This window comes from Vanacampus margaritifer, chromosome 15 (assembly GCF_051991255.1).
Source record: "Vanacampus margaritifer isolate UIUO_Vmar chromosome 15, RoL_Vmar_1.0, whole genome shotgun sequence".
In the NCBI taxonomy this organism is placed as follows: Eukaryota; Metazoa; Chordata; class Actinopteri; order Syngnathiformes; family Syngnathidae; genus Vanacampus; species Vanacampus margaritifer.
Window position 1 is genome coordinate 20,928,312 of NC_135446.1, and position 20,411 is coordinate 20,948,722.

Consider the following 20,411-nt stretch of genomic DNA (forward strand, 5'->3'; position numbering starts at 1 on the left):
AAAAAAACGCACCTTAACGGCGTTTTGCAGATTTCCGAGCAGTCATTGAATGCACCATCCCGGAGTTACCTGCGCCGGGCTGCGTCAACTAGCGCTCCGCCGCCAGCGAGCGTCATTTGTCGGCTTGCAATTCCTCGGAGGAGGAGGCCCGACGCCCAGCTTCTGTCCACGCACAGGTCCGGTGAGTGCACCGCCACTTTCACCAAACCAGGAAAGAGCAATCACAAGAATAAACTCGCTTCGGCAGTTAGCCGATGAGCTAAAGTGGATTACATGCGTCCATTATCGGACATGCAACCGTTTGTTGCAGTTGGACAGCTTAGTGTTTTCACGACGTTTTCGGTGTTGTTGTTCTTGGGTTTTGTACTTCACGCTGACTGCATACAAACTCTTCAAACAGCCCGTCGAATAAAGACGAACGCGTCATTTGTTCGCGTGTAGAACATTCGCCAGTTGACGTTAGCCGTCATAGTAGGGATGGATTAGCAATGTTAGCACGCAGCTAACTATTAGCAGCAAGCTAAGCACTATTAAATATTTACACTGTTAATAATATATATATTTTTAGAGGCGCCTTTGGAGTATCTCAATTACACTGTAAAACAATCAAAATAAAAAATAAATAAAAAAACGAAATGGAAAATAATAATGTGGCGTGTTAGCCTCGAGGCTTGTTTATCTGGTGCGTTCAGGGGGACTCGACCAACCTGTCAGATGTGTGAATCAACACGCGCAACTAAGTGGCTCGCAGCGGATTTGGATGGAAATATTTGAACATGTATCATCAAGACAGCATTAGTGAAATATCCCTTTTTAAAAAGGGCCTCGGACACGAGCGTTTTGATGAACTTGAAGTGACAGGAGGGTGTGTTGTTTGCCAGGTGATTAGCTAGCTGCTATTATACAACATATGCAATTAGACTCAAATGGGAGGGAAGACAATTAAAAACAAAAAACGCTAGTTTCATAACATTTGAACAGCATTTTCTTTCTTTTGATACTGTTTGACAATCTCACATTATTTGCTATTCTTCACAGTGCTGTAAAAAAAAAAAAAAAAAGTAATTTGAAAGTGTCTATTGCTACTAATGGCTCACCCTGTGGAATCAGTTTGTTTTGCCGGGCTCGAAAAGCCTCTCTCCATGTCATGTGACCCAGTAACTGGATCCCTACCCAGCATCCTTTGCGGTGTCAGGTTACCGCGGGTTCTCGAGGTCTTGTCTCCACGGCGATGGACCGAGCCAGAATCCATCAACACATCAAATCGTTGGAAAGCTGTTGAGCCATACTCTTTAGTAGTCATTGATATCAAGTAACAATACCACTAGTACTTTTGATACATAAATCCCCCCCCCCCCTTTCCCCAAAAAAGAATGACCTATACCATATGCCAATTTAGCATTTTTCCTTTAATTTTAAGTTAACTTATTGTAAAACTGTGCCGATACCATGAAAGAACTGCTTTCAATACTCACCCATCTGAAATTTATTCCACATCGTTGATGTCCATCAACCGCTCCACATACTAGTGTGCGCTTGTCTTTGTCCTCACTAGTTGGACGCCCCCCACACATGCGACGTGTGACAAAGGTTGTAGTTGTGCTGACCTTGCTTCTTGTCTCTGCTAACGTCCAGCGTGAAGGATGAACCACAGCAGAAGCCGCCATGGCCTGCAGCAGCGCTCCCACTAACGCCGAAACCCTGGAAGGCTTCCATGAGGTCAACCTGGCCTCGCCCACCACGCCCGACCTGCTGCAGGTATCCACAAGCGCTTGCACGTCGCAGTCCACTATCTTGATTAGGCGACACGTCGGCCAACCCTCAAATTTGAAAGTCAAGATTGGGTCAAAGCGCTACTTAAGTCGAAATGTAGCTTCTCTGTTTCATCCTCGTTCCAAGATGACACAAGATGGGGACAATGCATTATTTATTTTTAGAAATGAAACTCCTCAAATCATTTCAACATAGTTTCATATTGTGCACAAAATTTTGTAAACATCCCTAAGCCTCCCTTGCTGTGGAATTGGGAGTCCGACATAGGCTGACATGTCGATCAGCCAATAGGCTAATAGTTCAACCCAAGATGCATTTAGGACCGCCCCCTCATTTGAATATTATTTCATGACACATTTCATGCTGAAAGTGTCTGCAGCATGAAATAAGTATGAGAGCAGCGCCTTTCTATTTATTGATTGATGTTTAAGTATATTTATATAATTATTTTTGTATTTATCTCCATACTTTACATACAAATACAAATTTTTCAATTTTTTAAAATTTATTTTTACTTTTATTTACGTATTTATTTTAGTTTTTATTTCCAATTATACTTATTTTTGTTTTTAATTATATTTTTTATATCTGTTTTTATTTTCACTTTTATTTATGTATTTTTTATTTGTGCATTTTTGGTCTTTCATATTAACTCATTCACTCCCAACCATTTGCACTGAAGCAACCCCCTTCACTCCCGGCTGTTTTACTGGATTTTGACAGATTTTTCAAGGCCCACAGAATATTGTGTTCTATTGCTATAAAAACATGGAAGCTACCAAACGAAAGTTTCTTCTTTCATCAGGGAACGAAAGTATATTTGTGTCGGTTTTTGTTTTGCAGCAATTAGCATTAGAATGTAACAAAATTTCATCATTATTCACAACTCTATTTTGAAATGTGAGTAAAAGAGCTTTTTTCAACATGACCCTGGTTGATCTCTTTTGCTCTGCTGCCACCTGTTGGCCGTTTGTGTAATAACTACCATTTCTACAACCGCTCTTTGAAGTTGAGAGGCTGCATCAGAGCCTTCTGTATGCTCTAGCATAGAAAAAAAATCATTAAAAAAAACGTATAAATACGTCTTTGGGACACTTAAAACATTTAAAATAGAACGTATTTATACGTTTCTGTGGGAGCAAACTAGTTAAATATCTTGGTAATTTTCATATGGTGATGAGGCGAGGGTTGACGCGCAGGCGCCGTTGTTGTCCCCGCAGAACCAAGCGGAGCAGCGCCCCCCCGTCTGCCACAGCACGCCGCCCACGTCCCTGTACCGCGCACACTCGCTGGGGGCGCCGCCCGCCGGCCTGCACTCGTCGCTGCGGGCCGACCAGCTCCCCACGCGGCCCGTCTACTCCACGCCGCCGCACGCTCACAATGGCAGGTGAGCGGCCACAAATGCTTTTCATCTCTATTTGTATCCTTTTTATTGTGCAAAAAAAAAATAAAAAATCACGTAAGACGGCAACAAACAACATACAGAGACCTGACATGAATGTTAAATTGTCCGTCCCTCACGTCCAGCGTGCAGGGCTTGGAGGCGGACCCGGCCGAGGCCACCTTCCTGTCGGGCGACGACGGCGGCGACGAGTGCGGCGGCCTGAGCGACAGTTTCTCGCGCCTGCGCAGCCCGTCGGTCATGGAGGTGCGAGAGAAAGGATACGAGCGGCTCAAGGACGAGCTGGCCAAGGCGCAGCGGGTAACCACGCGCGCGCTTAACTAGATGCAAGTGCGTGCGTGTGTCTCTGTGAGGACGGAAGTGTGTGTTTGTGTCCGGCCATTTTCGTAGACGACGTGATTTTCTTTTCTTGTCTTTCATGCCTTTTCATGTTGATTTCAATCAATGCTTGATGCGCGTGTGACGTCGCTCGCCACGCCATTTTCCACATTTTTGATTTGATTTTGATGCAACTTATGTTTTTGTTTGTTTGTTTCTTCTCCATGTATTTGTTGTCATGTTTGATTTGATCACGATTGGCTGCGTGTTGTCACGTGTGTGCGTGTGCAAGGAGCTGCTGTTAAAGGATGAGGAGTGTGAGAGGTTGTCAAAAGTGCGAGATCAGCTGGGCCAGGAACTGGAGGAGCTGACTGCCAGCCTCTTCCAGGTCGGTGCGTCTCCTCCCTTGCCCGTCCGTCCCGCCGTCCCCTCCGCTGTCTCTACTTGCTCCTTTGACAGGAAGTTGTCACACAAGGGTTATTTCTGTTTCCTGTTCTTGTGAGGGCGCTCTCACTTTATGTGCTTGGTGGGAACGATTTTGTGACTTTGTTGATATTTTAGGCAGTGCTTCCCAACCTTTTTTTGAGCTTGTCGATTATCCTATTGATTATTCAATCAAATACTCTAGTAATCCCCCCAACACACACACACACACACACACAATATTTATATTTATTTATTTTTAAATAAAAAGTAAAAAAAATAATAATTATCCACTAAACCTTAGTTTAAGCTGAATTGAGTGGATTTAAGGAGTACTCATAATTTATTATCTTTTATGCATATGCATTTAAACACAAACCCCAACAAAATTAGCCTACGTTAAATGGTTAGCAATTGCGATTAGCATTAGCGCGCTAGCGATTTACCGCTTTAGGTAAACAAATACTAACCACCATTTAGTTAACACATACATTATTATAGCCACCTTACACGTTTAATCAAGTCTTAAACGTCACTTACAGACGATGCTTCAACATTATTCCATGAGTAAACACAGGTAGAGCTAGCTGTTAGCTACATGAGGTCAATAACTTCCTGTTGCTGTTTTCTTCTGGGCACGGTTAGTGCATGACTGCCCTCTACTGGTTAAGTGATGAACACCTAAAATGAGAAGCGACATGGGATCATTTGTGTTTGCGAATGGCTTCTCCTTTTTCGGTTCTGCTGCGACATGCGTGCGTGTCATCATGGTGCCTCGTTGTCGTGACCTTTCAGGAGGCCCACAAGATGGTGAGGGAGGCCAACGTCAAGCAGGCTAACGCCGAGAAGCAGCTAAAAGAAGCTCTGGGCAAGGTGAGCGCGCCAGCTTCCCCCAACGCCACACGTGACCTGTGGTGCCCCCGCTATACGTTGTCCTCTTCTGGGTCAGATTGACGTCCTGCAGGCGGAGGTGCAGGCCCTGAAGACGCTGGTTCTGTCCTCGCCCACGTCCCCCGTGGGCGAGCTCCCCAACATGGGCGCAGGAAAGGCGGCCTTCCGGAAGGGCCACAGCAGGAACAAGAGCACCTCCTCGGCTATCTTGGGAACGCAGGCCGACCCGTCGGCCACGCAGCCCATCGTGCGAGAGTGTCGAGAGGTCCGATCGGCCGCCGCCGCCGCGCTCGCCCCGTCCAGCTTGCGGGACGACATCAGCGCGCCTTGTTTTCGTTGCAGGTGGACGCGCAGCTGTTCACCGAGTTCAAGGCGTGGAAGGAGGAGCCCACGCTGGACCGCCGCTGCTGCTTCCTGGAACGGGTTTACCGCGAGGACATCTACCCGTGCCTCACCTTCAGCAAGAGCGAGGTGAGCGCAACGCCGGCGCGGCCCAACATTTGGCCTCAAAATGAAAGCCGCTCTTTCTCCTCAGCTGGGTTCGTCCATCTTGGAATCGGTGGAGCAGAACACGCTCAGCGTGGAGCCGGTGGGCTTCCAGCCGCTGCCCGTCGTCAAAGCCTCGGCCGTCGAGTGCGGCGGACCAAAGTGAGACCGCACCCGCATCACCCTGCTCTTCTTTCATCCAATCACGTGTAGGGGGCCCGACCGATTAATCGGCTGATTGCCCTTCGAACATCTGCCAAAACAATCGGCCAATTGGGCCAAATGGCCAATCATTTTCCCCTTAAATGTTATAAATGTTTTAGAAGAAAAACGAAGTTTCCAATGCTGTGAAAGTACCCTGAATGCACCATTTTGTTTGCATAGCATTAGCAACTAGCAAGTGTGTAGCGTATGTTATTCTGTTGTCCTTTAATTTGTTTAATGACACCCCAGTTGGAGTTAACTGTCAAACTAAACACATGACAATAAGAATTACATCCACTGTATATTTAATACAAAACTTACTTTGTTTTTAAAAAAAATCGCTAGCCTAGCGCTAATGCTAAAGGCGAAGGGAGGATCCCATTCAAATGCTAACAGAAAGTTAGCATCAACTTCGGGAGTGTTTTTTTCTTCAAATAACGAATATTCACACACAAATGCTGTGGGAACACATACCCACAGGTAAGATAACACTACACAAAGGCACAAATGTGTGGAAAAATGGGTTATTTTAATAGAATTAAATCGAAGTCCAGTCCACTGACTTTCTTCTGTACTCACTTTAAGTGTGTACACTATGGATGTACGGCACCGCACTGCCCCCAAGAGGCCAAAATGCACAGTAAAAGTCAGCATTTGTTCTTAATGTTTTTTTCATTTGCTATTTTTGAGTATTGTATATTCTATTCTTATTTCACTTCCTTGTTTTTATTTTGTCATTGTCCTTTCAAGTTATAATTTAATTTGATATTTCAAGGCTTTAAAGAATTTATTTATTTTAAAAAGCATATCGGTCGGGCCCTAATCACGTGCGCGTGCGCGTGTGTGTGTTTGTGTGCGACAGGAAGTGCGCCCTGAGCGGCCAGACCAAAACCTGCAAGCACAGAATCAAGTTTGGGGACTCGTCCAACTATTACTTCGTGTCTCCGTACTGCCGATTCCGAGTGAGTACGATGCCGCGTTTGCCTCCAAAACGGAAAGTCGCTCAAGCCGTGGTTTGTTTTGTCAGATCACGGCGGTGTGTAATTTCTTCACTTACATTCGATACATCCACCAGGGGCTCGTCAAGCAGCAGGACGGTAAGAAGCAACGCTTGTCGCTCACATGGGAATATGCTACTCTAAAAAAAATAATTGATTATTGTGTGTGTGTTTAGCTGAACAGATGTTCTGGGAGGTGATGCAGTTGCGCCGGGAAATGTCCTTGGCCAAGCTGGGCTACTTTAAAGACAACCTGTGACTGACTGACTGAAACCGGCCCCTCCCGCGTTTGTGCGTAAGATGACGAAGTACTTCGGGATTGTTAGCACACCAAACACTCGCCAGTGTTATGTTGACGCCCGTTTTGTTCGCATTCCGTTCCGTTTCAAAAATCCAATCGAGCGTTTGACATTTCAGATGCTTTTTTTTTTTTGCTCGAGGGTCTCGAAAAACTGACAGCGGAAGTGTTTACTTTTGATGTGTATTCAACGTTACAGAAAGTGGAATCTTTCCCAGGAAATTTCTGTTCATTTTCTCTGGCAAAAGGTTTTCCAGATTGGAAATTTTCCATTGGAATTGAGGTTTAATTAATGGCAAGGTGTCATCAGCACGCAGAAGTAGAAACAATTACAATCGTACACTCGTGATTCATTCCCATGAACAAACTCGGAAAATTGCGGGAATTTTGAAAGTCTAGTTATCCCGCATAATTATTATCATTTTCAAGTGTGCAAACTGAAAGTGTGTCTAATCTTTGTTTAAACGGCGGGCAATTTATCATCTGGTTTTCATTTTGCGGAAAATGTGAACTTCTCCTGTCATGTATTTATAATGAAGGATAAAAGAAACACTTTAGCCACTAAACACTCTGAAGGACGTTTGCAATGTTTATCCTTTTAAGTTGACTTTGTTTTTTCTGTGAAACTTTCCATTCACTTAAGTGAATGTGACTTTCTCTCTCTTTCTCTCTCTTTGTCAGTCAATGTCACTCACTTGTTTCCCCACTTTGGTTTAGTGCCTTTTCTCTCACCATTAAAAAAACAAATAGAAAAAAAAACATAGTGCCTAGTGTTTGTTTAACTCATGGTTAAGAAAAGTGCCCCCTGGTGGCCAAGTTGCATACATCAGAAGGAACTAGCATGAGTTAATCCTGAAGCACAAATTTATTTCATTCTATCAATTGTTATATGTTTCTATAAAGTACAATATTGTAAAGTGCTATTTTCTTTAAAAACATTCATACAAACTTTGGTTTGGAGGAGGTTGGACCTTCTACGGGCAAATTCATTAAGAATTGCGAAGCATAGCCACGGAGCAAATTCAACTTGCATCTCAAGACACGACTATTTTGTGAATGTTTTGTTCTTCTAGCCAAGAACAAAAACACACTCCAACCCGATCTGCGCGTTGGCTCTTGATTTATTTTCAACACAAAACAGCACAAAGTCCCAAAAATAAAATTCTGTTTCTTCCGTCGCCACCTGGACTGGAGGATGTTTTTTTTTTTTTTTTTTTTCCTTCCTTTCTTGAGTTTGTTGTCAACAAAATGTCCCCCTAGTGCGGCCACAAGCCCCAGGCCATTCCGGGCAGGACGAGCGCCACCAGGACTGACGAGAAGAGGTTGACAGCGTTGTTGTCCAGGATGGGCTTTCCGCAGATCCAATGCGTGGTGGGCGACTCGTAGCTCACCACCTTCCCTATTCTGGAGTCGAAACCTGCCGACACATCAGCGCAACTCGTCACACCTTTTGAATTTTCCGTCCGGACGCCGCGCTTCCGTACCCGAGTACTGCATGCTGGCTCCCAGGAGGGAGTCGAGGAGGGAGCCCAGCAGGCCGGCCGCGCCCCCGTACAGCACCACCGGCCACTGGGGGGCGCCCTGCTGCAGATTGCTGACGAATAGCACCTGTGACGCCAAGTAAGCCACGCCCACCGCCAGACCGCCCACGAAGCTCGCCGCCAGGCCCACGTGAGTCACACCGCCGTTGGTTCCTGCCGCGGGAAGTCCACATGCAAAGTTGACACGGGTTCGTTTGGACGCAGTTCTTGTCAAAAGGACACGCGCGCGTTGCGTTCTCACCTTCGGGGACCTCCTCCCAGGTGGTGATGAGCCTGGGCCGCGATGGGCTGAGGACAGGCCCCACCTCGGAGGCCCAGGTGTCGCCCGCGCTGCACGCCAGAGCCCCCAGCAGCGACAGGCACATCCATGACGCCGTGTACTGCTGGGCAAAGTCGATGGGCATCTCGCCGGGACCCACCTGCAACCACGAAAGCCGCCGTGTGGTCGACAATATTTCAACAAGGTCAGCATCGCTCGTCAAGGGAAAAAAAAAAAAAAAAAAAAACATTTTTAGATTTTTTTTTTTTTGCACTGAAAAAGTCTTAGTGATACAAAATTAAACTTTGTTGAACAGACATATTTTGCGCTGTTTTTTTATTGCTGATTTTTTTAACAGGCAAACTGCGTTACAAGAGGAGCACAAAAATTGTCAATCGGTTAATTTGTAGAAAAGGGTGAGCTTCACCGTATTTACAAAACAATGCGAAGTCCCAAGAAGTAATACAATGGCCAATAGGAAAGTAGCAATTGGTAGGGTCGGGTTTAAAAAATGTAATAATCATTATTGAATCAATTTTCCTTTTCAAGCCTGATATTTATTCCTAAATCATGAATTAATTCTTTTAATATCTCTTTTCCCCATAAATTTATTTTAAAAAAAATAGAATTTTAAAAGGCTATTTTTTTTTGTATCTCACTGTTTTACATGAATTTAATTTTATACTCACCTCAATCATGTAGAGCAACGCCAGCTGTGTTGGAATGCCGCCGTTACAGAACACCTGCACCCAGTTTCGCTGGCCCCCTGACACAAACACCGGGCACGTGAGAACCCCCCACGCACGCACGCACGCACGCACGCACGCACGCAGCAAACGTTGTTTCCCACCTTCTTTGTAGTCAGCGTCAATTTTCTTCTTCTTAGCTGCGCCCCAACGCGTCAGTTTGGACGAAGTGATGAAGAAGGCCAGCAGCGACGAGAAGAAGCTCAAGTTGGCCATGGTCAGCACGAAGCCCACAAAAAGTGCTGTCGGGATCAAATCCAAAGTTGTCACCCAAAAACGCACGGCTGGACAAAAAAAGTCCAGGCGAGTAAAAAATAAAGAAATAAACAAAAAAAAGTTGCTCATCTGAATTAAAAACATTTAAAGACAGGCAAGCTATTAATACTTGGTGTAAGAAATGTTGTCATATTGGCCCGAAGTCAACGCGCTGCCTCCTCCGGCTTACCTCCCAGCGCCCCCGAATGATCCAGGCTGCGTCTCTTTCGGGCTCGGATGGTCAGCACCAACGGGACCAGGATGGAGAAGAGCCATCGCCATGGCGACACGGGCTGTAGCGACCCTGCGCCAATGCACAACACACATGGTTGGTGAGTACGGAGTTTGAAAAATATCGATTTTAAAAAAATACAAAAGTCCCTCGCAAATTTGCCACTTAATAAATGGTATATTTACGACTTTAAAAAGTGGCGAATATGCTAGAAAAAAAAACCTCAGGAACTTACAAGAAATACACGTAGCGTAGCTATAGTCTAATCATGTAAATATTCGTTGGTGGTTAATGGGACACTGTTTATAAAATGAAAAGGCAGCATGGAGACATATTTAAACCTTATCGGCAACTAGAGCGACAAGAAGATGTTTGACTTTGTTTTGATATATCAAATGCCTGGATTGTTTGTAATTGTATATTTGTTCAATTATAAAAAAAAAAAGAAGAAGCTAGAATGACAACATTTCCTGATCCCCTATCAGCTGATTCACACTAACCAATCAGGAGCTAGCATACTTTAGGTAAATGTAATCGAATGACGGAGATCGGCAGATTCGACACATCAATCGTCACATGTACAAAAATATATAAATAATAATTCTGGAAACATAAATGTACAAGTAAATATTTATTTTAACAAATGAACTTAAATGCTTGATCCTTCGCAAAGCGAAAGTCGTCTTGGTCGCTGGCCTTACCCAACGCTCCAAACATCAACTGGTTCCTCTGCTAAAGCAATTACGATCTCCTTTTTTGAAAAAAACGACCATAAAGCATTGGCACGAACATTCTGTTACCTCTTAAAACCCGTGGGCAGTATTTTATTTTGAAATCGCTTGGTCAGAACCAACAAAAAGCCAAAAAAAATGGTCACAATAACGCCTAGGGGTTAACCGTGGTACACAGACCGAACAGGCATGTTCTCTTTTCGTTGCTTTCACCCAAACTTGCCTGGCGGCTGCAGTGCAATTCGCGGAAAAGCAGCGAGCCGAGCGAAACGTTTCCAATCGCGTGGTCGGCGGTTCGATTGCCCACATATTTGCATTCAGGGCGGCTCAAAGGCTCTTTGTGCGCCGTCCTCGGCCAATCAATGAAGGCCCTTCATTGAACAATTGTGATCTTTAATACCGGTTGGATCACTTTGCATCATATGTTTTGGGGTCGAATGTACAACGTTGCTTCTCACCAAACGAACGCTACAGTTGAGTGGGAGCGAACTCGGCAGTGGTTTGCATGTAATCGATCGTGTGTAAACGCTGGCATGACTTGGCCACTGACCGGAGTACACGCTGAGGGTGAGGGAAAGCACCCAGAAAAAGAGGGAAAGCGCCAAAGTGGCGCACAGCAGGATCATGTCGCTCATCATCTTCAAGGTGTCCTTTATGGGAATGCCGCCCGCCTCATTGCTCATCTTGTGCACGCTTCTCTGCATCACAAGACACAAAACCAAACTCAGCAATGGCCATTTTACGGTCAAAGGCGCGGAAAATACTCCACAAACATGATCACGGGCGTTTGCGCTTGTTAGTATGAAAAGGTGTCAACTGAGTTTTTTTTAATTGGACTTTTTCCCTACGTGTTAGCAATTCAAAACCAAACTCAAGATCACTCTTGTGGTATTTTTGTGCCATCTGACTTTGACTAGTAATTTAAGATGCAGATTTTTCGAACACTGAATTTTTGGCACACAGACACAAATCAGTGTTATAAATTAAAATAGAAATTCTGATAGCACAGGCGTGTTTTGCTAGCCCTTGCCGGAACTGCAAGCGACCATAACTAATTGTTGACTTGCACTTTGCAAATATTTCACTGCTTGGATTAGCATTTTTGGGTGGACGTTCTACTGCCTTTTAGTAGTAACATAGCACACAAACGCTTTAGCAGGCAGCATGCGAACGTGGTCATATTTGAATTTGTTTCTCTAAAACGCAGATTTTCATGTTTATTGGAGTTACATTGCAACGAACATCTTCCCGTCATGCGCAAAAAAAGGACGACCGGAGAATCATCCAAATAAAATACTGCATAATAATAATAATAATAATAATAATAATAATTAATAACACTGACTGAATAAGCTTATTGTTCACTTACCACGCTTGACAGGATTCATCGTCACTTTTATTTTCCTTCGACACCAACCTCAGGCAACACAACACTTACGCGACTACTAACATGTATGCTGACAAAATGAAATGAAAGTGGATCTTAAAGTCAAAAAGGGCCTGAAACAAGGAACTGTGGAGAACTGCACACAGCGGCACACCTCACCGGAAGTCAAGGGGCCGGACTTCCGCTGACACACTTAAAAATAAAAGCGAACGTTTTAAAGAGGCATAAGCGATCACAATCAAGTAAGTGCATGACACTTATTTTTACTCCACTATTATTGAAAATATTTTAGAACCGTTTTAATAATGTGTATATTAATTATTTAGTTTAAGTTTGTTTTTGTGTGTTGGTTTTAACCAAAGTGTGGAGTACTTTATTTTGAAATGGCTTGGTCAGAACCAACAAAAAGCCAAAAAATGGTCACAATAACGCCTAGGGGTTTTAAAATGCCATGCAGACAGGACACACATGAAGAAAGCAGGACAAGATTGATTGATTGATTGATTCATTAATCCATTCATCCTTCCAATGATTCATTCATTCATTTATCCGTTCATTCGTTCATTTCAAGTAGGACATGAAATTGTCCTCATTCCAAATGGTACGTGGCCTGCCAGGGGGCATCACGAAAATGTTTAAGATTGCGTGATATTGCAATACTTTTATGTTATAACGCAATAAGTTTTCAGTTTTTACTGCGTTATTCTTAGTGCTGTCAAAGTTAAAGCGTTAACTAATTAATTCAACACAAAAACATGATTGCATTGATCATCATGTATTAACGCAGATTAATCACACTATTCCTTTTGACAGCAGATGATCCTTTAGCTGACAGCGGATGGTTACGTTAAAGGTAGCAAAGGTTGCGTTTGAGCAATAAACATTTCATACATGTTTGCGTACGATATTCCAAATATTTTTTCATGTCAAAATATTGGGGTCCATTTTTTTCGCCATTTTAAATTATGCAAGTAATTAACTGATTAGAAAAAAAAAGGAGGATGAGCGTGTGCAGAGGGTCAAAAAACGTCCCCATAACATAACATTTCTAAAAAAATATAATAATATAATATAATTTTATTTAATTATTTAATTTAATTTAATATAATTATAAAAATATAATATAATATAATATAATATAATATAATCAAATTTGGCAGGCAAAAAAAATTGATAAAAAAAGCCTTTTTAATTAAGCGATTCATTGTGATTAATCAAAATTCTAAGATGTGATTAATCTGTCTGATTATTTTTTTTATCGTTTGACAGTTCTAGTGATTTTGCAATTAAAAAATAATGATGTATTGCAATAAAGCAGAGTGTCACTAAAATACTTATTTTTATGCTGTTTGGAATATTAACCAATAAGCATAAGACAAGCTTCTTCCCACTCCTTTTCAGGCATTATTCTTCCTTCTTTTTAAATGTATCATTACCTGAAATTAAATAAACAAACAAAAAAAAAAAATTCAAACATGAGAAGGTTAAAAAAAATCCTTTGTTTTCAAACAAAAAAAAAATTGAAATACACACCTGATAGTTTACTCACCTCCATAAAATGGTGGTACTTTCAGAGTGGAAACGCCAAAGACAAAAAGTCCTCAAAGTGTGTGTGTTTGTTTGTTTGTTTGTTTGTTTGTTTGTTTGTATCGCTGCAAGTTCCCGCAAAGCAGCTGGAAGTCGTCAACGCTGCGAGTAGGATGTTGTTCTTCTTTTCTTCTTCTACTCAGTGTGTAAGGAGCATCTTTGCGTCCGGTCCTGTTTGTGAGTTGGACGCGCCCCTCCTCTTTCCAGTTGAGGTGCAACTTGTGCTTAATGCAGTTTGCAGGCACGTCCCTTAGACAAGGCGTCAACCGGCAAAAAGACTGTAAAATACAACAGTGACTTTGTTCGATTCCTCGTCATGATCCACATGTGCTTGCATTTTCTGTTGATCTCGCCGCACCTAAATTTTAGACATCATGACATCTCGAAGCCAGCTATTATGCGTCGGTGGAAGAGCGTGTTTCCTAATTCATTTTTTCAGTTGCCAAGTCTCTTTCGCTCGCCGAGATGCTCCCTCGCTCACGCCAAAGTTGGCGTACGTGAAAAAATGATCAGTGACGGAAAATTGAAATAAATAATTGAAACTGGAGCTTTTTGTTTTGTACTTCTGAGCAAAACAAAACAAAAATAAATGAATGAAATGTTTGGATGAATATATGCTCCAATACGATGACGTCCAAAAAAAGTTACGTACATGAAAACGGCTCAACATCCACCTTTGTGTTCACTTTGACATTTTGCCTAATCGTCACATGAAAAAAAAAAAAGTCATGGGAGCTATTTTTTCCGCGTGAAATGTGGGATGTGCTTGGCCTTTTTTAAACTCTGAGACTCCGGCCTGGGGATCTCCAATGTGGTTTCATCCCAAATGGCATTTATTGTGATTGCTGCCGGAATGACTTGTTTGTGGTGCACTTGGTCTCAGCTTCGAAGGCAGAATTGTGATTACAACTTAAAGCTTGACGTGCTCTTTTTAAATACATGAACACACAACACAAACGCAGGCCTTTAAGCACTCATATCAAATGTCAAATATTTTCCTTAAAGTTTTATAAGAGCGATCAACGTTATTCCTTCGATGTAGCCAAGAGTGACACAACCAAATGAACAAAATAGACTGCTGGGAATAATTTAATACAATTTCATGGAACAAATATCAGAACAGGATGGAACTATTGCTTTGGCAAAAAAAGAATTGCAGATGGCAACAGATTATTCACACAGTCAAAATACCAGCAAATATCAAACTGAAGAACTTCCTTTGTTTTGATGGACACACTTGCCAAGTGTCTGTAGGATGATTTACATTCCAGCAAAATTCTGAAAAATCCTCGCTTGTTCTTGGTATCGACCATCAGATGTTCTTATGTGGTTTGATGGTAAAGTTGCGATTAAGAGACTCGTCGTCATCGTCGAGTCTTCATCACACAATCCAACAGCAGAAAAAGAAGGCAATCTGTTGAGTTACTTGTCATGATGAAAAAAAACAAAAACTCTTGGATTCTTTCCAAGAAGGAATGACGAGGAGAAAAAAACACTCAACTAGATTACAGTGTGTAAAAAAAAATATAAAAATCATGTTTACAAAATCCGAGTGTATGTTTGACAGTTGACATTATAAAGTACATTGACGTCACACATGGTTTAACGCGGAGAGGAATTTTAAACCAAAACCACGTCAAATCAGCCACACTGTGAGAGAGATTCTTCATCTTGTTCTTCTAAGTGGGTTACTTACAAAACATTTGTCGTTTGCTACCTTATCACTTTGCAAATCCAGGCTACGGCTTCTGGGAACGAGCACTGATGCAGACCTTGTGCCATAAAGTCATTTATCAAATGCAGACAGAGAACACTTTCACATACATTGGCAAGTGTAGCGGTTGTGCACATAAATGAAATCCTTCATAGGCCTACTGTATTTTACTGTATTCTAAATCAATTTCAAGTGAAAGTAGCAACACTGAGTTACAGTAAAGATATAGTTTCACTCTTTACCGCATCTAATTTATTTGACTAATCATAGCTGTATTATTTCACAATATGATTTATATCATACTTTTGTGACAGGTCACTAAACGTGTGCTCTTTTATTGGTTAGCTGTGATTTATTGTTAAATAATGTACTGTATTAAATTCTATTGCTGAATCTCAATAATTCAGGTTATTGCGGAAAAAGTATTTTTCCCCCCCACATTTTCAACTCCGTAAATGAAAGTCATAATATGAAGGTTCACTAAACACTTAAAAATAATTTTGATGGTTTCAGCTAAAAACAAAACAAATCACCACCCAAAAAAAAATGAATGTTATGTACTAACCTATCACGGAGATTTTCAATAGAGATGTTGGCCTCTTGAAAAATAGGTTTATTAATTTCTTAATTATTGTTTCTCATATACATGATGTCCTGACTGCAGACAGTCAAGCAAAACAAAGCAAAATTAATGCAAAATTAATAATAATAATACAACTACAAAGTATAACAATGTGATGTACTGTACACAATATACATAAACATAAAATAATGCAATCGCAAAAAATAACAAAAAACAAAAAAACATCCAAAATATTCATCTCTAATTGCTATTTGTGGTTTATGTTAAGTTGTCTACATGTAAACTTATATGAGGTTCGGCTTTTCAATTGAAGAACTGGAATGCAGTGACTGACATTAAAACGACATTTTTGGACAGCTGACTTTCGTACTAATCCGTTTTGACCCTTTGGATGTGCCGTAGTATTTACATCGAGACAACATGGCAGCGAGGTGTTAGCCATCTAGCCTTTTTTAAATGTAATTATTATTATTATACGATTTAAACCAAGTATAGGTCGTGCCTATTAAGTATTATATGCTTGGAAAGTACTTAAAAGTGTGTGTTGTAGCGGACGGAATGTTTTTATTTAATTTCATTAGCGATACTTGACAAAGCGTGACTTTGCTCGATTAGCTCGTTAGCGCGCCCATGGCTAAGGCGGAGCCGGCGACTGCGTCGGAGGAGCTGCTCCGGCCGGTGCCCCGCGAGCAGGCCATCCTGGAAAGCTTCTTCACGCAGCTCGGCATGTTCTCATTCGACCGCGCCAAAGACTACGTGGAGAAGGAGAAAGACAACAGCAGCCGGAGCTCTGGAGCCGTTTGGGCCGCGTTGCTGGGCGCCTTGGCCCACCTTGCCGCCGCCGAGAAGGCTTACCACAACATGACCTTCCTGGGACAGAAAATGGGTACAACAAAATAGGACATTCTATCTGCCTTCAACCACAAATTGCCAGAAATGCTGCCAAGCACAGTTGTTACAAGTCTGCTTGAAAACACCATATTTTGTTGTTACATTCTTCTCACCTTCTTGACGTTCCCTTCCACAAATTTTGGAATATTTACAAAATTCATGAAATGCAAGTAATTCCTTTCCACATCCCCAAAATTACCGCTTGTTCCACATTCCATTTCCATTTTACATTTACCACGCAAAAAATAACAAAATGTTTAAGTGAAGTGACATTCAACAATAAAAGTTCCCCATCTTTCATTCTAAATCAAGTCATGCCAACTTTATTTACAATGCTCTTGATCACAAAAGGGACTCAAAGGGTTTCACACGTCCACACTTGACAAATATTAACATAATTTGACCTAACCACAAGATAAAGCCATTACAAATTCAAAATGTTCCCACCATTCAGAAAAACTTGGAAACTACTTTTCAATAGTTACCTTTTAAATCACAGTTCACATCTTTTCACTGGTCAATCCGATTTCTATGGTTCAATTATTCCCTGCAGCGTTTTAATCGAACATTATTTTAAGCATTCACACAAGAGTCTACTGTAGTGCAGTTGTTGTGCAACACGTTTGTCTAATGGTAGAAGCTGTAACAAAGTTCAAATAAAGTTCCTGCTGGGTTGTTTTGTAGCCACTAGAGGGCGCTGCATCACACGACGAGTATACCCTGCCTTCTGTCTTTTTTCCCACCCTGCAGGAGGTCAGTCGTTCTTCAGCCGCAAGGACTCCACTCGCAGCATCTACACATCTCTGCACAATGAGCTGCGCAAGGTGGTGACGTCGGGGCGGCACGGGCAGCAGCAGGGCTCGTTGGCGGCGGCCTACCTGGAGGAGCTGCTGTGCCACCTGGCCGAGCAGCTGTGCCACTTCGCGCAGGCCCGCGTGGACATGGCCGACCTCTACGAGAAGATGCACGCGCTGGCCGGACAGAAGAGCGTCAACAGCGAGGCGCTAGTGGCCGCGCTGGACGCCGTGATGCACAAGTACAGCTCCAAGTGAGTGTTGAGGGAGACGCTCGCAAAGCGGGCCGGGCATTTGGGATGCATTTCTATGGGGGAGAATTTTAGAAAAAAAAAGAGAAATGAGCTTTAATTTAAAGCTAAGGTATCATATTCAAGTATCAAACTCAATCCGATGTGTTTGTGTAACACTTGCTGATGTACAGCCGTGCGTCATCAGTCGAAGCTGATGACCTCCCCAAGAAGAAGCGTGATTAATGACCGCCCCTTACTTGGAAAGCCTGGATTGGGGGACTTGCAGTCGCAACACAGCAGACATGTCAAAATTTAGCTGTAGTAAATTTAATAATAATAATAATGCATATATCTGTGGAGACTGGGGTCAAGTTGCATTCTACCATTTCAAGAATGTACAGAGTTTGTTACTTTATGTTAGATTATATGAAAAGAAAAATGCACTGAGCTGTCACCAATGTCTTGCAAATGCAATGATGCCATCTAGTGGCAGAAAAATGACCAACACAAATCAATATCACTGTTTGTTTGTTTTTACAGTACAGTTAATCTTTTTTTATTTTAACTCAATTTTATGAATTATGAAATTATTGTTTCAATGACCAAAAGATGCAACCATATTTCTATTAGTTTATTTCCCCCCTGCTTTTGTTAACAAGAGTATGAAACTTAGAAAAAAATATTTTATTGCACAATTTATTGTACATTTAGAACATATATAAAATTTGTGATTAATCGTGAGTTAACTATTGAAGTCATGCTATTCATTAATTCTGATTCAAAAATGTAATCAACCTGACACTGCTAAATAATAATAATAGCAGCTGAAGCAGATTTGACATAAGTAGACGTCCATGCAAAATAACACAAATAAAAAGCATCGGCTGTAAAGATTGTAAACAAATTGCTTATTTCTGTTCAAGTTGATGCAATTCAATGCTGGAAAAAATGAAGCAAAAATACATCAAAAAAGCGAAGCAACATTTTCAATAAAAATCAGATTTCCAGCCATACATTTAAGTGAAAGTCTGGATGACTCTCAAGTCGCTGTTATCTTCTCCGGATCTTTTTTTCAAGCCTCTGATTGGCTGAAATGTTCTTCCAATTAGGTGGAGGAGCCTTCCCCGCCGTCCCCCGTGAGGGTCTTTACTGTACGTGCGCCACGTTTTTTATAGAAGCATGACATTAATTGCGGAAGATGATAAATGAAGCGGCTCGAAGGAGAAAAAAAAAACATAACAAGGTCAGAGGAAGAAAAGTGCTGAACGCTAGAAGCGCCTTCTCTCCAGGGATGCGCAACAAAGTGACGTCCTGCGTGTGCATAAAGCACGCCTGACACACGCGTGGCGCTTAATGGCGGCTCCTCCCGCAGGTTCCACCACCCCATCCTGGGCCGCGTGGAGGAGAGCTTCCAGACGGAGGCGGACGTGGTGACGCAGCTGCTGCGCTGCCAGGCGCAAGTGTCGGAGTGGCGTTTCCTGCCGGCGCTGCTCAGCCTGCACGGCGCCACCGCCAAGCTGACGGCGTGGGGGCAGCTCTTCCAGCGCCAAAAGGAGACCCGCAAGCACCTCTTCGGAGGCCAGTCCCAGAAGAGCGTGCAGCCGCCGCACCTGTACGGCTGGCTGCAGCGCTTCCAGGCCGCCCTGCTGGCCAAGTTCAGCTTCTACTTCCACGAGGCGCTGAGCCGGCAGACCGCGCCGGCCGACATGCGCGCGCTGACCGCCCGCGCCACGCCCGACTACCACGGCAAGATCTGCGCCTTCGTCCGCAAGCACGACGCCGCCAGCGTGTCGCTGGTCTTCGACAACCGCGGCTCCGACAGCTTCCAGGGCCACGGCTACCACCACCCGCACTCGTACCGCGAGGCGCCCAAGGGCGTGGAGCAGTTCCCCGCCGTGGTGTCGCTGCCGTCGGGCGAGCGGCCGCTCACGCACTGGCCCAACGTGGTCATGATGATGGGCGACCGCGCCCCCGAGCTCAACGCGCCCGACAAGGTGGTGCACTTCTACGACGACAAGGTCCAGAGCACCTACTACCTGGCCCGGCCCGAGCCGCACTTCACCTTGGTGGTCATCCTGGACGGCAGGAAGTCCGACAGGGATCTCAACGTGGTGGCCTTCCTGCAGGAGATCTGCGGATCGCTGCGAAACTCCAAACCATTTGGGACCCTCAAGCCGGGATCCAAGGGATGAGTCCCGCGGGACATGACATTTACTTTCATGGTTGATTTTGATTTGACGTTCGCAGGTTGTACTCATTTGATCCAATAAAGACTTGAAATATTTGTTGACGGTGTTGCGGGCTTCCTTTCAACTTCATCGGAATAAATGGCGTAGTCACAAATATGCACCAATGGGACTTATTGTGTAAAACGTCCCACAGTGCAGCAAAGTGGATATTTACAGGAAATCCAAAAACGCAGCAAAAATACTAGTTACAAAAAATATATTCACAAAAACACTGACTGGAGTTCAACTTCCAAGAGTTCAGTTGGGTCGAATGTGCCAACTTTTCTTCTCGCGGTACCTTCCTCTCCCGCAACACTACTAACTGAACCTTTTTAAACGCTTGGCCCCGCCCCCTGGGCATCACGTGGAACCATTTTGTATATATTTGAACAATATTTCATTGAGAAGGCATTTTAAACATTTCGGTTCTCAGTAAC

At 43.1% G+C, this 20,411-nt stretch overlaps 3 protein-coding genes across 11 annotated transcripts; 2 read left to right on the forward strand and 1 right to left on the reverse strand.

The window, feature by feature from the left end:
• The first annotated feature begins 15 nt into the window (after positions 1-15).
• Positions 16-8,203, forward strand: rab3ip (RAB3A interacting protein (rabin3)). Of its 6 annotated transcripts, none has more exons than XM_077543248.1 (13): positions 16-181; positions 1,636-1,758; positions 2,994-3,160; positions 3,301-3,475; positions 3,786-3,881; positions 4,712-4,789; positions 4,866-5,072; positions 5,150-5,278; positions 5,343-5,455; positions 6,360-6,459; positions 6,525-6,594; positions 6,672-6,786; positions 8,054-8,203. In XM_077543248.1, the coding sequence occupies exons 2-12, from the start codon at positions 1,666-1,668 to the stop codon at positions 6,752-6,754; spliced, it is 1,311 nt and encodes a 436-aa protein (XP_077399374.1). In that variant the 5' UTR covers positions 16-181; positions 1,636-1,665; the 3' UTR covers positions 6,755-6,786; positions 8,054-8,203. The 6 variants fall into 6 exon arrangements, with proteins under 6 accessions (XP_077399374.1, XP_077399372.1, XP_077399371.1 ...); XM_077543246.1 differs by lacking the exon at positions 8,054-8,203 and adding an exon at positions 7,475-7,785; XM_077543245.1 differs by lacking the exon at positions 8,054-8,203 and having other exon boundaries at positions 6,672-7,785.
• Positions 7,897-12,115, reverse strand: tmem19 (transmembrane protein 19). Of its 4 annotated transcripts, XM_077543253.1 has the most exons (8): positions 11,927-12,115; positions 11,108-11,255; positions 9,785-9,898; positions 9,444-9,581; positions 9,283-9,359; positions 8,576-8,753; positions 8,278-8,487; positions 7,897-8,210 (listed from the first exon to the last, which is right to left on the reverse strand). In XM_077543253.1, the coding sequence occupies exons 2-8, from the start codon at positions 11,238-11,240 to the stop codon at positions 8,050-8,052; spliced, it is 1,011 nt and encodes a 336-aa protein (XP_077399379.1). In that variant the 5' UTR covers positions 11,241-11,255; positions 11,927-12,115; the 3' UTR covers positions 7,897-8,049. The 4 variants fall into 4 exon arrangements, with proteins under 4 accessions (XP_077399379.1, XP_077399381.1, XP_077399378.1 ...); XM_077543255.1 differs by lacking the exon at positions 11,108-11,255; XM_077543252.1 differs by lacking the exon at positions 11,927-12,115 and having other exon boundaries at positions 11,108-11,261.
• Positions 12,116-15,446: 3,331 nt separating this feature from the next.
• Positions 15,447-20,030, forward strand: kics2 (KICSTOR subunit 2). The gene is made up of 3 exons (XM_077545373.1): positions 15,447-16,714; positions 17,470-17,767; positions 19,119-20,030. Exons 1-3 carry the CDS (start codon positions 16,459-16,461, stop codon positions 19,936-19,938), a joined length of 1,374 nt encoding a protein of 457 aa, XP_077401499.1. The 5' UTR covers positions 15,447-16,458; the 3' UTR covers positions 19,939-20,030.
• The last annotated feature ends 381 nt before the right edge of the window (positions 20,031-20,411 follow it).